Genomic DNA, 14,465 nt, shown 5'->3' with positions numbered 1-14,465 from the left:
ACTTCTAATAAACAGTAATACATTCTAATATATACTAGATATATATGAGTATATAGTATATTTCTATATACTATATTCTAGTAAATTCTCACAAGTTCTAACAAATAATAATATAAATATTCAAATTGATATACTAATGGTTGCCAATGTACAGATGGTAACTGATTTTAAAGGAGATCAAACAAAGATGGAATGAGTATATTTAAATTCTGGAAAATAGCAGTGTTAACATCCAAGTTATCTTGAAAAATATTTCCTATTTACAAAATCTTCTAGAGTTAGATCAGCATATCTGTCTTTCCCAAACTGGAAGGCTACAGGAATTGATAGAATATCTACAGATATGACAAGCAACTGAAGAAGAATCTGTTAAAGTTCTAACCAAACAATGTCAGCAAATTTGGACAACAATATAGCCAATATAGATTGGAAGACTTTGGTCTACATACGTAGGATCCCGGATCTGCGCACCTTCCGCCGCGCGCTTAAGACTTTTCTATTTTATCAAGCTGGCCTGGCCTAAATCTTCCCCCTTTTTAAATGTGGAAATTTTAAATTTTTAAATTTTAAATTCGTCTTTTTATAGGGGTATGGGTAAGGCATTTTAAATTGGGGAGCCATTTTAGATTTAATTCTGTTTTAAACGTATTTTAATTGTTTATATTGTATGTTTTTTTAACTTTGGCTGTGCACCGCCCCGAGTCCTTCGGGAGAGGGGGCGGTATAAAAATCTAATAAATAAATAAATAAATAAATAACAGTACAAAAGAAAGGACATTTAACAGACTGTGCAAACTATCAAATAATATCCCTTTATTTCATATACTAAGCAATACACAGAATCATCTAACACAGATTAAAGCTTTTTATATAAAGGGAAATGTCAGATGATGAAGCTTGGCCAAGGAATAAGAAATGTTGCTATTGATGCATGCTGGATCAGTAAAAAATTCTTTTGGAGAAGTGAAAGAATTCCAAATAGTCAATATGTGTTGGGAAATGTCCACCCAGAGAGGGAAGAGGATCAAGCAGGAAATTAGCCTTGACCCATTGTGCAACCACAAGAAATCCAAGATTGACCACCACCACCCCACTCCCCTAGCCCCATAAAACCTTATCTATCTATTCCCACGGAAAGCAAGCATTCTCACCATTCTCTCTCACGGATCTCACCAGGCTCAAGGTTGACTCAGCCTTCCATCTTTCTGAGGTTGGTAAAATGAGGACCTAGATTGTTGGGGGCAATATTCTGACTCTATAAACCTTTTAGAGAGTGCTGTAAAGCACTGTGAAGTGGTATATAAGTCTAAGTGCTATTGCTATTGCTATTCTGGGAAGATACCTGTATTATAAGCAGTTCATGGATCAGGAGATAGATGGGGAACTCATCAAATTTGCAGATGACACCAAGATGGCAGAAGATAAACTTAAGATTCAGAAGAATGTTGAAAGACTTGAACATTGGGCATTCTGTAACAGAATGAAATTCAATGGTGAAAAAAGTAAGGTTCTACAATTAGTCAAGAAAAACAAATGCACAGGTATAGTATAGTTGGTATCTGGTTCAATAATAGTAACTGTGAGAAGGTTCTTGGAGTCCTACTAGACAATCACTTAAATATGAGTCAACAGTGTGCTACAGCTTCCAAAAAAGCCAACACAATCCTAGGCTGCATCAAAAGAGGGATAGAATCAAGATTACTTGACATGTTAATACCACTTTATATTGCCTTTGTAAGACCACCCTTGGAATATTGCATTCAGCTTTGGTTGCCACAATGTAAACAAAGATGTTGTGACTCTAGAAAGGGTGCAGAGAAGATAAACAAAGATGATTATGGGATTGGAGGCAAAAACATATAAAGAACGGTTGCTGGAATTTAGTTGTTGTCGTTAGTTGCGAAGTCGTGTCCGACCCATCGTGACCCTATGGACAACATTCCTCCAGGCCTTCCTGTCCTCTACCATCCTCTGGAGTCCATTTAAGCTCAGGCCTACTGCTTCAGTGACTCCGTCCAGCCACCTTATTCTCTGTCATCCCCTTTTTCTTTTGCCCTCAATCTTTCCCAGCATTAGGCTCTTCTCCAGTGAGTCCTTCCTTCTCCAGAGCATCGGAAGGCAAGTCAAGAAGCAATGGATGGAAACTAATCAAGGAGAGAAGCAACTAGAATTAAGGAGAAATTTCCTGACAGAACAATTAATCAGTGGAACAACTTGTCTCCAGAAGTTGTGAATGCTCCAGCACTGGAAGTTTTTAAGAAGAGATTGGACAACCATTTGTGTGAAATGGTGTAGGCAGGGTTTCCTGCTTCAGCAGGGAGTTGGGCTAGAAGACCTCCAAGATCCCTTCCAATTCTGTTATTCATTTAGTTACCTTGAACTCTGTATATCTGGATTTGGTCATTTGTGCCTGACAATATGGACTTTGTTGATTATAGAAAGGCTTTTGATTGTGTTTATCATGACAGTCTGTGAAATGTACTTAGAAAATCAGAGTCCCAGAACTTCTCAATGTATTCATGCAAAACCTATATTTTATATATTTATTTATTAAATATATATGTTGCTCACCTGAAATATATAGGCAAAAGTGAGAGTCCAGGCAGAACATGGCAATATGTCTTTGCTCTAGATTGGCAAAGGAGTGAAAAAATGCTATATATTCTCTCCTCCTTGTTTAACATTTCATTCACTCATTCATTCAGCCTATATTCTCTGATTGCAAGAAGATGAATATGACTTTAAAATTGGAGGAGGAAATATCAATAACCTGTAGTATTGCTAATGATTCCCCTCTGATTTCAGTCTCTTATAATAGGAGTTGAACGCAAAGTAAACATGGGGATAAGATTATATTTAATCTTAAGAAAAGCAAACATAACAGGCACAGCAGCCAGTCATATATTTGACAATAAAGATACTGAAATGGTAGGTAGTTTCTGTTCTTTTGGACAGACTGTTAAGAGTAAAAGAAGTGGCACCAAACAATACACACTAATGCTTGGTATGAGAACATAAAACGATGTTCAGATGCTGTCATCTGTCTATACTTACAAAGATCAGTCTTGCACAAGCAATGGTTTTGCCTACAAGACTGTAGAAGCAAAGTGAGTCTTTGAAGACGTTTGATAGAAAGTCTTTTGATGCGTTCAAACTTTTGTGTTGAAGGAGATTCTGAGAATATATCCAAGAAACAAAAATCAATCCAGACTTATCACTCAAGGCACAAATGACCAGGGACAAATTATCATATTTTAGATATATCTTAAGACTTATCTCTCTAGAAAAAAAACTATCATTATAGGAAATGTGAAAAGAAAGGGAAAACAACCAGTATCAAGATGGATGGACTTAATTACATAGCAGTATATATATCTTTAGAAGACCTGAAGGGTCAGGTTGGGGATATCTGAACCTAGAAAAATTCTCTATTTTTTCACTGAGTTGATATTCATTTGATAATACATAATTCATAATAGATAATGGATGTAATTTTGAGAATCAAAATTTTATTGCCAGTTTCCAAACTTGGTTCTTTTCCAGAAATCTGTCTTTGCAACAAGTTTTTTTAAGTTTTTCTGATGCAATAGTAAAAGTTTTTTTTTCCAGTTTGGCACTTATTTCATAATGAAAAATGACATCAGTTCATTTATATGAGTAACAGATGGTAATATCTTTGCATGAATTTATAGTTGGGATCTACAGGATTAAAGTAAAAGGAAAACATATTTAATATTCTATCTTCTTCAGTTTGATAAATGTTATAATTTCAGTATATATTTTTGTACTATATTGTATATCCTTATAAATTCATTTTTACACCATAATTTGCATAAAATGAAAGATGATAAATTTGTCTCGCTGACTGACTTGTTTTTTTCCAAATCTTTCAGTGTTTCAGAGTTTAAATATAGAGCTATAGGTTAAGAAAATTTTAATTTCTAGTCAAGTTAACTATGTTTGATGAGAGTTGAAATTCATAGACATCTAGAAAATTATATGCTGGCCATTTCCGGATAGCATAAGATAGATATGAAAATGAGTGTGTTTATATCTTCAGAAATAAAAGAGCATTTGATTTGTAGAAAAAGAACATGCAATAGTCTGATGCTGATGTAAGCTGGTAAATGTAAAAATAGTAATCCTACATATAGCTAAAATTACCTTAAATACATTAAATTCATCTTAAATCAGTGGTGGGTTGCCCCTGGTTCTGACCAGTTCTATAGAACCGGTAGTAAAACCGGAGAGAGGCTCTGCCCACCGACCCCGACGTCATCAGAACGCTTCTGCGCATGCGCACGGCCCTGTTGCAAACCGGTAGTAAAGGTAAGTAGACCCCACCCTGTCTTAAATATATGATCATAGTTAATTTTTTTTTTATTCTCATCACTCAGTTAAATTATATTTCTCACTGCTATGCTTTTCGGGGGTCCAATTTTAAAAAATTATGTGAAAAAGGATTGTGACAAAGTAGCAAAGTTTATTTTGTTAGTGATACCAAACTACAGGAACATAATCAAAATGTTTATGAGCCAAATGTAAATTCTGATTGCCAAGCCCAATTATGACTAATACAATTTCAATAACACCAATATTGGTTTAGCACTTAGCAGTAGGTCTGGCCTGAAAAAGAACAGTAAATCATTTATATTCAGAGTTAAATTTATTCATCTCTACAAATCCTTTTTCTAATACAAAGAGAAGGAAAAAACATAGCTTGGAAATTATTTTTGTAATTATTATTTTAACATGTTATGCATATCCTGCCCAACCACTATCCTGGCATTATTTTCTTGTGTGATATTTTTAGAAAATGATTTAGAATGTTGTGTATTTGGAATTTATTGTTGTTAGTCGCGAAGTCATGTCCGACCTATCGTGATCCCATGGACAACATTTCTCCAGGCCTTCCTGTCCTCGACCATCCCCCATAGTCCAAGCTCACGCCAATTACTTCAGTGACTCCATCCAGCCACCTCATTCTCTGTTGTCCCCTTCTTCTTTTGCCATCAATCGTTCCCAGCATTAGGCTCTTCTCCAGTGAGTCCTTTCTTCTCATTAGGTGGCCAAAGTATTTGACTTTCATCTTCAGGATCTGGCCTTCTAAAAAGCAATCAGGGTTGATCTCCTCTAGGACTGACCAGTTTGATCGCCTTGTAGTCCAAGGGACTTGCAAGTTGACTTCTCTAACACCATAGTTCAGAGGCCTCAATTCTTTGGCACTCAGCCTTCCTTATGGTCCAACTTTCACAGCCATTTGGAATTTACCATGAGCTTATCTTGTTAAACATCTTTAATGTTCAAATGCTAAATAATTTTTTCATACAGGTGAAACTCGAAAAATTAGAATATTGTGCTAAAGTTCATTTATTTCAGTAATGCAGCTTAAAAGGTGAAACTAATATATGAGATAGACTCATTACATGCAAAGCGAGATAGTTCAAGCCTTGATTTGTCGTAATTTTGATGATTATGGCTTACAGCTCATGAAAACCCCAAATTCACAATCTCAGAAAATTAGAATATTACATGAAATCAATAAAACAAGGATTGTACATAGAACATCGGACCTCTGAAAAGTATAAGCATACATACGTACTCAGTACTTGGTTTATTTATTTATTTATTTATTTATTTATTTATTTATTTATTTATTTATTTATTTATTTATTTGGGCCCCTTTTGCATCAATTACTGCCTCAATGCGGCGTGGCATGGATGCTATCAGCCTATGGCACTGCTGAGGTGTTATGGAAGACCAGGATGCTTCAATAGCGGCCTTCAGCTCTTCTGCATTGTTCGGTCTCATGTCTCTTATCTTTCTCTTGGCAATGCCCCATAGATTTTCTATGGGGTTCAGGTCAGGCGAGTTTGCTGGCCAATCAAGCACAGTAATCCCATGGTCATTGAACCAGGTTTTGGTACTTTTGGCAGGGTGGGCAGGTGCAAAGTCCTGCTGGAAAATGAAGTCAGCATCCCCATAAAGCTTGTCTGGGGAAGGAAGCATGAAGTGCTCCAAAATTTCCTGGTAGACGGCTGTGTTGACCCTGGACTTAATGAAGCACAGTGGACCAACACCAGCAGATGACATGTCTCCCCAAATCAACACAGACTGTGAAACTTCACACTGAACTTCAAGCATCTTGCAGTGTGTGCCTCTCCATTCTTCCTCCAGACTCTGGGTCCTTGGTTTCCAAATGAGATGCAAAAGTTGCTCTCATCAGAAAAGAGGACTTTGGACCACTGAGCAGCAGACCAGTTCTTTTTTTCTTTATCCCAGATAAGACACTTCTGAAGTTGTTTGTTGTTCATGAGCGGCTTGACAAGAGGAAAACGACATTTGAAGCCCATGTCCAGGATCCGTCTGTGTGTGGTGGCACTTGATGCACTGACTCCAGCCTCAGTCCACTCCTTGTGAAAGTCCCCAACACTTTTGAATGGCCTTTTCCTGACAATCCTCTCCAGGCTGCGGTCATCTCTGCTGCTTGTGCACCTTTTTCTTCCACATAACTTTCTATTAATGTGCTTTGATACAGCACTTTGGGAACATCCAACTTCTTTTGCAATTACCTTTTGAGGCTTTCCCTCCTTATGGAGAGTGTCAATGATGGTTTTCTGCACATCTGTCAGGTCAGCAGTCTTTCCCATGATTGTGATTGCTACTGAACCAGACTGAGAGACCATTTAAAGGCTCAGGAACCCTTTGCAGGTGTTATGGCTTAATTAGCTGATTAGAGTGGGACATTTTGAGCCTAGAATATTGAACCTTTTCACAGTATTCTAATTTTCTGAGATTGTGAATTTGGGGTTTTCATGAGCTGTAAGCCATAATCATCAAAATTATGACAAATCAAGGCTTGAACTATCTCGCTTTGCATGTAATGAGTCTAACTCATATATTAGTTTCACCTTTTAAGTTGCATTACTGAAATAAATGAACTTTTGCACGATATTCTAATTTCACCTGTATGACTAATGTTTTAAGAATAATATTTAGATGGTACATGTCAGTAGTTTGTTTCAATTTAGTTTGCTACTGGTTCGCTCGTGCGCGCACAATGCTTCTACACATGCGCAGAAGCGTCCGGGCAGCGGGCAGAGCCTGCTGCCGCTACCGGTTTGCCCGAGCTGGGGTGAACAACCCACCACTGGTACATTTTTAAGGTAAAACAATATTGTATGAATGTTATTATTATATTTCCAACTTGTGTACAGTTATAGTTATTTAAATTTTGTTATTTAATCATGTTGATACTTTTGTAGTTAAATAAATGAAGATAGTTTTTTCAAAATAATACTGAATAGGTTCAGAAGTCTAGGATTCATGCCTCAGGCTTATTAGATCAACAATCCCAAACCTTTCTGGCTTGGCAGCCTCGCAGATGGGGGAGAGGGGATGGTTACATGTGAGTGGTAAGTACACTCGCACAAGTGGAGCTTCGCACATGAGCGCAAGTGCCCACATCTTGCACATGTGCCTGCCACTCACACAAGCGCCTGCCATTCCTGCAAGTAGAGCTGCGCACACGCTTTCGCTCACCACTCACGCAGGCCAGTTCTGAATGGGCCGCAGCCCACTAGTGGGCCTGAGCCTAGGGGTTGGAGACTCCTGTTTTAGATGATTCATTTCCATTCATTGAAAAAAGTATATTTTATAAAATTATAAAACAACTTGTGAGCTATAAATGATTTTGTATACTAAAAATGCATTTACACAGTTAACCAGATCATCTCTTTTCAGGAACATCCATTACTTGGTCAGCCTTTCTTTGTACTTCATCCCTGCCGGACAAATGAATTTATGTCTTCAATATTATCAAATTTACATAAACAAAAAAAGTGAGTAATACCAATGTACATTCTCAAACCCAACTTTAAATATTTCATTAAAAAATCAATAATGTATTTTTGGTGATGAACTATTGCCAAAGAACCATACATGTTTTCTATAGCTGGTGGGGGAGGGGTTACAAAATAAGGTGCTAATTCCTAAACTTATTGTCATAATGAGTATATAATTCTTATAGTTCCATAGTTCATATAGTTCCACTGTCATAACTTCAAACAGTTGCTGAATGAATGGTTGTAAATCAAGGACTAACTGGATAATGTTTCTTTTTTTTGTGCTTTAGTTTGAGCAGCTTGATTTTTGCTTTCTGTTCTTTGCTGGTTTAACGCATTCTGATCTTTCTTTCCTTGGTATTATTTCTACAAATCTAGAATACTAGAACACATTCTATCTTAGTGACCTCACTTAATGTCCTTACCTGTTATATTTGTCTTCTTTTTCCAGATTGTCACTAACAGTTTTATGCAGCTACATTGGCTTCTGCTGTTTTTCTTTTTCTTTGTTAAATTTAGTTACAACTGTGTTTTGAACATCTTCCCATTTTCTTTGTCTGCCACCTATTATTGCTTTATATTGATTAAAGTCTGTTTTCTTAGGTTCAAGAGATGTGTTTGACTATAATCTGGTTCTGATAGTAGGGAGCCACCAACTACAATTCCCCTCTTTGTTATTTTTGCAGGTAGCAGTTCAGTCCTACTGCTGTTCAGGGTTGAGAATTTGAGGTTTCTCATATTTCTCAAACGCTAAAAAATTCAATTGAATGCCTGAAATAGAGAAATGTGAGAAGAAAATAAGCTATACTCTCAGATCAGTGTCAGGTCATCCATTTTCTTGGGTTACTTTACAAATAACTTGATGCTTTTTAAAATTCATCAAAGTCCAGTTCTATGTATTTTAAACTATCTTTCCAGCATTCCTTTCTAAAAGAGTTTTCAGTAATATGTAACTTTGTGCTTTTATTACATTACAGGTTCCCGGTATGTTTCAGATCTGTTGAATTTCATTTACAATTTTTGTAGCTTTTCTTATTTAAAATGGGATTTTTTTAGAAACACCCTCCCCACCCTTGAGTTGACTTGTCTTCTTATACTTAATTTAAACTGTAAACAATTGTAGTTGAACAATTTCACAATCACCAACTAAAAGAGTATATGGTGGTACCTCTTGCAATTAATTCATCCTCTGCAGAGTTGTCCAGCAACTGTGTCTGTCTAAAAATACACTGTACTGGAAGGTTAGAATTGCCAATAATGTAAATTGTTTTACAAAATGCTCTTTTTTATAAGCTGTATAAAAATAGTGCCCAACTTTCAAAGATACTTGGAATATTTCATTACTGTTCCCCTAAATAGAAATGTGCATTTTCTTTTTTCTTTGTAGGCATACAAACTACATTATTTCATGGTTGAGTGTTGTTGGCCCAGTTGTGGGTCTCCATCTGCCTTTGAGTTATGCAGAAGCCAATTTAGACGAGACTACAGGTGTTGATTAAAGAGGTAAAATATAAGGATGTCATTATTTATTTATTTATTAAATTTTTATGCCATTCATCTCCATGGGGCAACTCTAGACGGCTTAAAGGTAAAGGTAAAGGTTCCCCTTGCACATATGTGCTAGTCGTTCCCAACTCTAGGCGACTGTGCTCATCTCTATTTCAAAGCCGAAGAGCCAGTGCTGTCCAAAGACGTCTCCATGATCATGTGGCCAGCATGACTAAACACTGTTATCATTGTTATCTTCCCACCAAAAGTAGTCCCTATTTTTCTACTTGCATTTTTTACATGCTTTCGAACTTCTAGGTTGGCAGAAGCTGGAACAAGTAACGGGAGCTCACTCTGTTACGCAGCGGTAGGGATTCAAACCACCAAACTGCCGACCTTTCTGATCGACAAGCTCAGCGTCTTAGCCACCGCATCCCCTAGATGGCTTACAACTAAGTAAAAACAATAAGATAACATATTAAAATAAATATTAACATTAAAAATGATTAAAAATCATCAAAGATGGGAAGGAACAGAGCAAGATATACATGAGATGGAGGTGGAGTCTTATCTCAGTCTATCAGCCACCTCCAGTATGACACAAAAAAACCTCATTGGGTCCCCAGGCCAATTGGAAAAGCCAGCTACTCAAACTTTTTCAAAAGGCCATAAATGTCCCAAAGATGCTTTTTCAAGAGACAACTGGACTTTTTTTATTTTATTTTTTTGGAAGATGTTTCACTTCTTATCCAAGAAGCTTCTTTATCTCTGACTATGATTCTTCAGCTCTGGATGATGGGGAAATGGAAGGATTTATACTCCTTGTAGACAGCTGGTCATTTGCATTCTTTTAGAGAGCTGTTGAGGCCCCCTGGAGGTTTATCTGTGCTGTCAGGGTCACCTGAATAGTGCAAATGGGTGTGGAGCCTTCTTGGCATTGTTAAAAGGACTGTGTTGTAGACTGGAGATAGATAATGTCATATCCCTCCCCTTTTGTTGAGAGAGGGCTGTTCAATTTTGACATAGATGGCCTCTTTGACCCCTCTTTCAAACCAAACTGGGGTCAGTGAGGGGTTAAATAGGCCATCAATGTCAAAATTGAACAGCTCTCTCTCAACAGAGGGGGAAGCATACAACATCATCTATATCTAAAATGGGAGTATGGATTTTCTAAAAGGCGATCTCCTGAGTTTGTTGCGTTTATTTTTATTATATGGCTTATATATTATATTTTGTATCTTTCCATTGATTTTACACTGTTCTTTAGAATACTATACACTGATCGTCTTTGTGTGAACACTCAAATTCTCTGGCTGGTGCAGATTAAATTAGAGATAGTTTTCACTATGGTTGAGAAACTGGAATGATATATTTTCCCTGTTTCTCTACAGAGAAAATTTCTTTCCCATGTTATATATGATTGTTACTTATGACACAGTACTTATGACTATGACTAATAAGATTAGTCTCACTTAAGAATAAAATCTAGGATGTGAACTGTAATAAGATAAATGAATATGGAAGGATCCTTCACATGCTATATTTTTGTCTAGGAAAAAACAAATACATGTTGAAGTGATAACTGCATCTAGTGAATGTAAAATTTCTTATTTTTTTTCAGAGTGTGTTTTCAGTGATAGTTATTTGTCTTAAATATTTATGCAGTGAGAAACTGTTTCCAAATGCTAACGGTAATTATTCTAATAATCCAAGAAAAAATAAAAGTAAAATTTATGAAAAGCAGTTTAGATTCATCATTTTCTTCATGTTTATATTTTGATCTCATTCAAACCATAGTTTCTGATTTCTTTTTCATTGTTATTTCAGATTATGGACAAAAATATGGATTTGGGTGAAATATAAAGTATCACAAGCCTTGTAATTTAAATTATGCTTGGAGCTAAGAATAATACAACAATGGAGACCATGTTGCATTGATATAGTCTAATGAACATCCAGTTTACAAATAAGTTTTCATTTCAATCAGGATACATGATGCCATCGGGATACAAATATTGATTCATATTATAATTTATTTGACTGTGATAAGTGGGGGAAAAGATATTCCTCCCCCAAAACAAGTAAGAGAACTTTATTGGAACAACATCTGGACAAGTGATTCAAATCATAGAAAGAACATAAGCAATTGCCAAAAATATCTGAAACCAGGAACAGTTATAACCATTTCTCTATCTTGACTGCTGTTGGAGCTTATGCAAATTAATGAAAAGGAATAATTTGTGTGAACAGTTGCCTTGCTGCACGACTCATGAGCAAAGCTGATAATATAACTTAACATTCTTCTTTTGAAGATTTAATATGAAATGTAATCATACAGAATGTTAATAAGCCAGTCCATACATAAGGAAAACTATTATTGGCTACAGTGGCAATTTTATTTTTTCAAGTGTCTTTCCTATTCCTGTAGAAATGAAGAACTTTGGTATAAAAATGCAGTAAGGGATGCAGCTTTCACCAATTTATAATTTATGGTCCATCAATCAAATGTCTTAGCCTGGGTTCCATACCAGAAATAACCCAGACCTGGAGGAAAGTGCCTAAGGGGTCAAAATTGGCTTTGAAAAGAATCTGTTACTGTGTCTGGATATCATTCTCATAAATAAAATGGCAGCTGCTTTCACACCTACTTGTCTTTCTGTATGCTATTTCTTTAACGAAAAATGTTGGACTTAGAAAAAAATAGTATATGTAATAACCCAATCCAAACCATCTGAAATTTAAGTCCTCTAAATAACACGTATCTTTGTTTTCTGATTTTTTTTCCCAACTGGTTTTCTTTTCAACAGAGTTGCATAAAGATAAACTGTGCTGAAAAGTTTACATTACGAGTTCCACGGTTTTATTTACAAGTCTGTTTCATGCCTACAACAATCTAGACAGGCACACACATGCTTCATATATGGTTGTGGCTTACTCTTTCAAGAGGTTAATTAGCAGTCGATGTATGAAACCAATTAGCAGAAAATGGCCAGGTTTTTATTTCAATTATCTTATTTAATTAGTCACTGCCTGATTAATGTCAATTATTTCTCTGAGATGCACCCTAGCAGAGTATGTGCCTTTCACTTGGTTTTCATTTCCATTAGAACAGTATCAGTTGTCAACAAAATCTGCCTATTTCTTACTATAGTAAATGGTGTCGATGTTCCAATATTGTACTATTCCGATTACAAGTTAATTTTCAAAAGCTCAATGTGTTTTGATAATTAAAAAGACAATTCATTACTTTAGTTTCTTTCATAATATTAGGATGTATTGAGGTAATTTATAGGGTACAGTTAAGACTTGGGGCTTGTTCTTAGCTTTGTCTTTTCCTTATCTACAGTAAGCAAATCTCTACAGAGATTAAGTAGATTTCATATAAATAAAGTTACTATAATATCAATATGAGAAATATTATACTGTAATATAATATCCATATAATTTCCATGCCAACCTTTTCATTTTTCTTCAATTTTTATTTTTATATTTTGTTATAGAAAACAAATACATGTAAAGCTTACTATTTAAAATATTTTAAAATATCTCCTAATTATTAAATATATATTACTTTGCATCCTTTAAAATAGCTACAGTACAGTTTAATAATTTTGTTTGATAATGTAACGGCATTTTTAAACTGAGTCTTGTGTTGGCTGTCTGTGACTGCATATGTGCACTGCCACATTAAAACACATAGAAGGCAACTAGGAGTTGTGATACCAACTTAGTCTTAAAAGCCATATTTTCATTCCTTTGTTCTAAATATATGCAGTATAAGAAAAATGAAATAAAATTTCTCATGTTGGTGACATTACTCTTATTTGGATTCTTATATATTCAGGAGGCATGTTGTCTGAATGTCACCTGGTATCTTAATTTTACATTTTATTGTATAAAATAATTATAATATTTAATTATGTAATTATTTAACCTATAATTATTTAATGTACTTGAGCCTGTTAACTGTGTTTAATGGCAGAATTTATATCATGATACCTGGCAAGCTTAGTACTTTAAGTTGGGTCTATCCGTGAATTGCCACCAGATTGCAAAAATTCCATTCCTGGCTGCTTAATAGAGTTAAAGTTTCACTGTACAGTGCTAAAATTTCAAGACAGAGTGCTGAGAAAAAGAATGCATATTTCAGTAAAAGCAAGGAAAGTATCCAGAACATTTCTATTTTAATACTAGTACAAGACTAAGAATCATCCTCTAGAAATACACTACTTAATTTTGCCGGTTTCTGTTAAAGATCTATTAGGGCATCTTAGTAGAAATATTTTTTTAGTTATTAGCCATCATTCAGGAAAATACAGATTCTAATCATAGAGGTCAATATATACAATATGATATATAGCTGTACAGTATCTAACCAACTATTAATTTGTTGATCTATTCCACTATTTTTATCAATATATAAATACAAAATACACATATATGGTAATATTTATAAATGTTTTTTATCTCATGACTTTTATTGCTTCATCAATGTATAAAATACAAAAAAAAATTCAAAATAGAAAATTAAGAGAAAGAAAAAGAGGGGGAAAGAAAATATGAGATACAAGAAAGAAAAAAGCGTGGACTTCCAATTCTTTTTAGCACAGTACAAGATAACAATATTATAGCCTTAACTTTTTACTTTTACAGTATGTACAGTATATAATTAGTATATAATTAGCCATTTCTATAACAACAAATTTATCTAATGGACAAAGCCAAAGTCAAAGTTTCTTTTTTTTTTTCACCCCAAGCACAAAATCTAGAAGATATCCAAATAAAAAAACATAATTAAATATATTCTCCTCTTTGAATAAAACAATCAATTTAACCATTTCTGCTTTATCTTCCTTGCTGTGGAAATAATATGCGTTTCTATTTGCAGTTAATAATCTTTATTAACAAAATTCACTGTATTCTTTCAGATTCTTTAATTTTAAAGGTTAGGTTTTTTTTAAAAAAAATTGCCAATACTTCAAGGTAAAAAAATAATATGAAATGTTCATTTAATGAATGTAAGGCAATTGAGAATAAGATAATTCTAATATAGTAATGCCTTTACTCAAACATATGAGGTCACTCTTGATATACTGTATAGCAGGGGTGTCAAACTCTATTTCATTGAGGGC

The 14,465-nt window shown here is 34.9% G+C and overlaps 1 protein-coding gene across 1 annotated transcript in view; it reads left to right on the top strand.

Moving 5' to 3' along the window:
* The window catches only part of ATG10 (autophagy related 10), a 134,936-nt gene extending 122,956 nt beyond the window's left edge, over positions 1 to 11,980 (top strand). Inside the window, exons 6-8 of the mRNA XM_070935783.1 lie at positions 7,745 to 7,842; positions 9,233 to 9,348; positions 11,161 to 11,980. Of these exons, the coding sequence (XP_070791884.1) occupies positions 7,745 to 7,842; positions 9,233 to 9,344 (210 nt within the window). The 3' untranslated portion in view covers positions 9,345 to 9,348; positions 11,161 to 11,980. The remainder of the gene's footprint in view (positions 1 to 7,744; positions 7,843 to 9,232; positions 9,349 to 11,160) is intronic.
* The last annotated feature ends 2,485 nt before the right edge of the window (positions 11,981 to 14,465 follow it).

The sequence above is a fragment of the Pituophis catenifer genome, unplaced genomic scaffold (genome assembly GCF_029215685.1).
Source record: "Pituophis catenifer annectens isolate HBS135680 unplaced genomic scaffold, rPitCat1.0.hap2 SCAF_2, whole genome shotgun sequence".
Taxonomy (NCBI): Eukaryota; Metazoa; Chordata; class Lepidosauria; order Squamata; family Colubridae; genus Pituophis; species Pituophis catenifer.
Note: the sequence above shows the minus strand (reverse complement) of the source record. Positions and strands in the feature narration are given on the sequence as shown.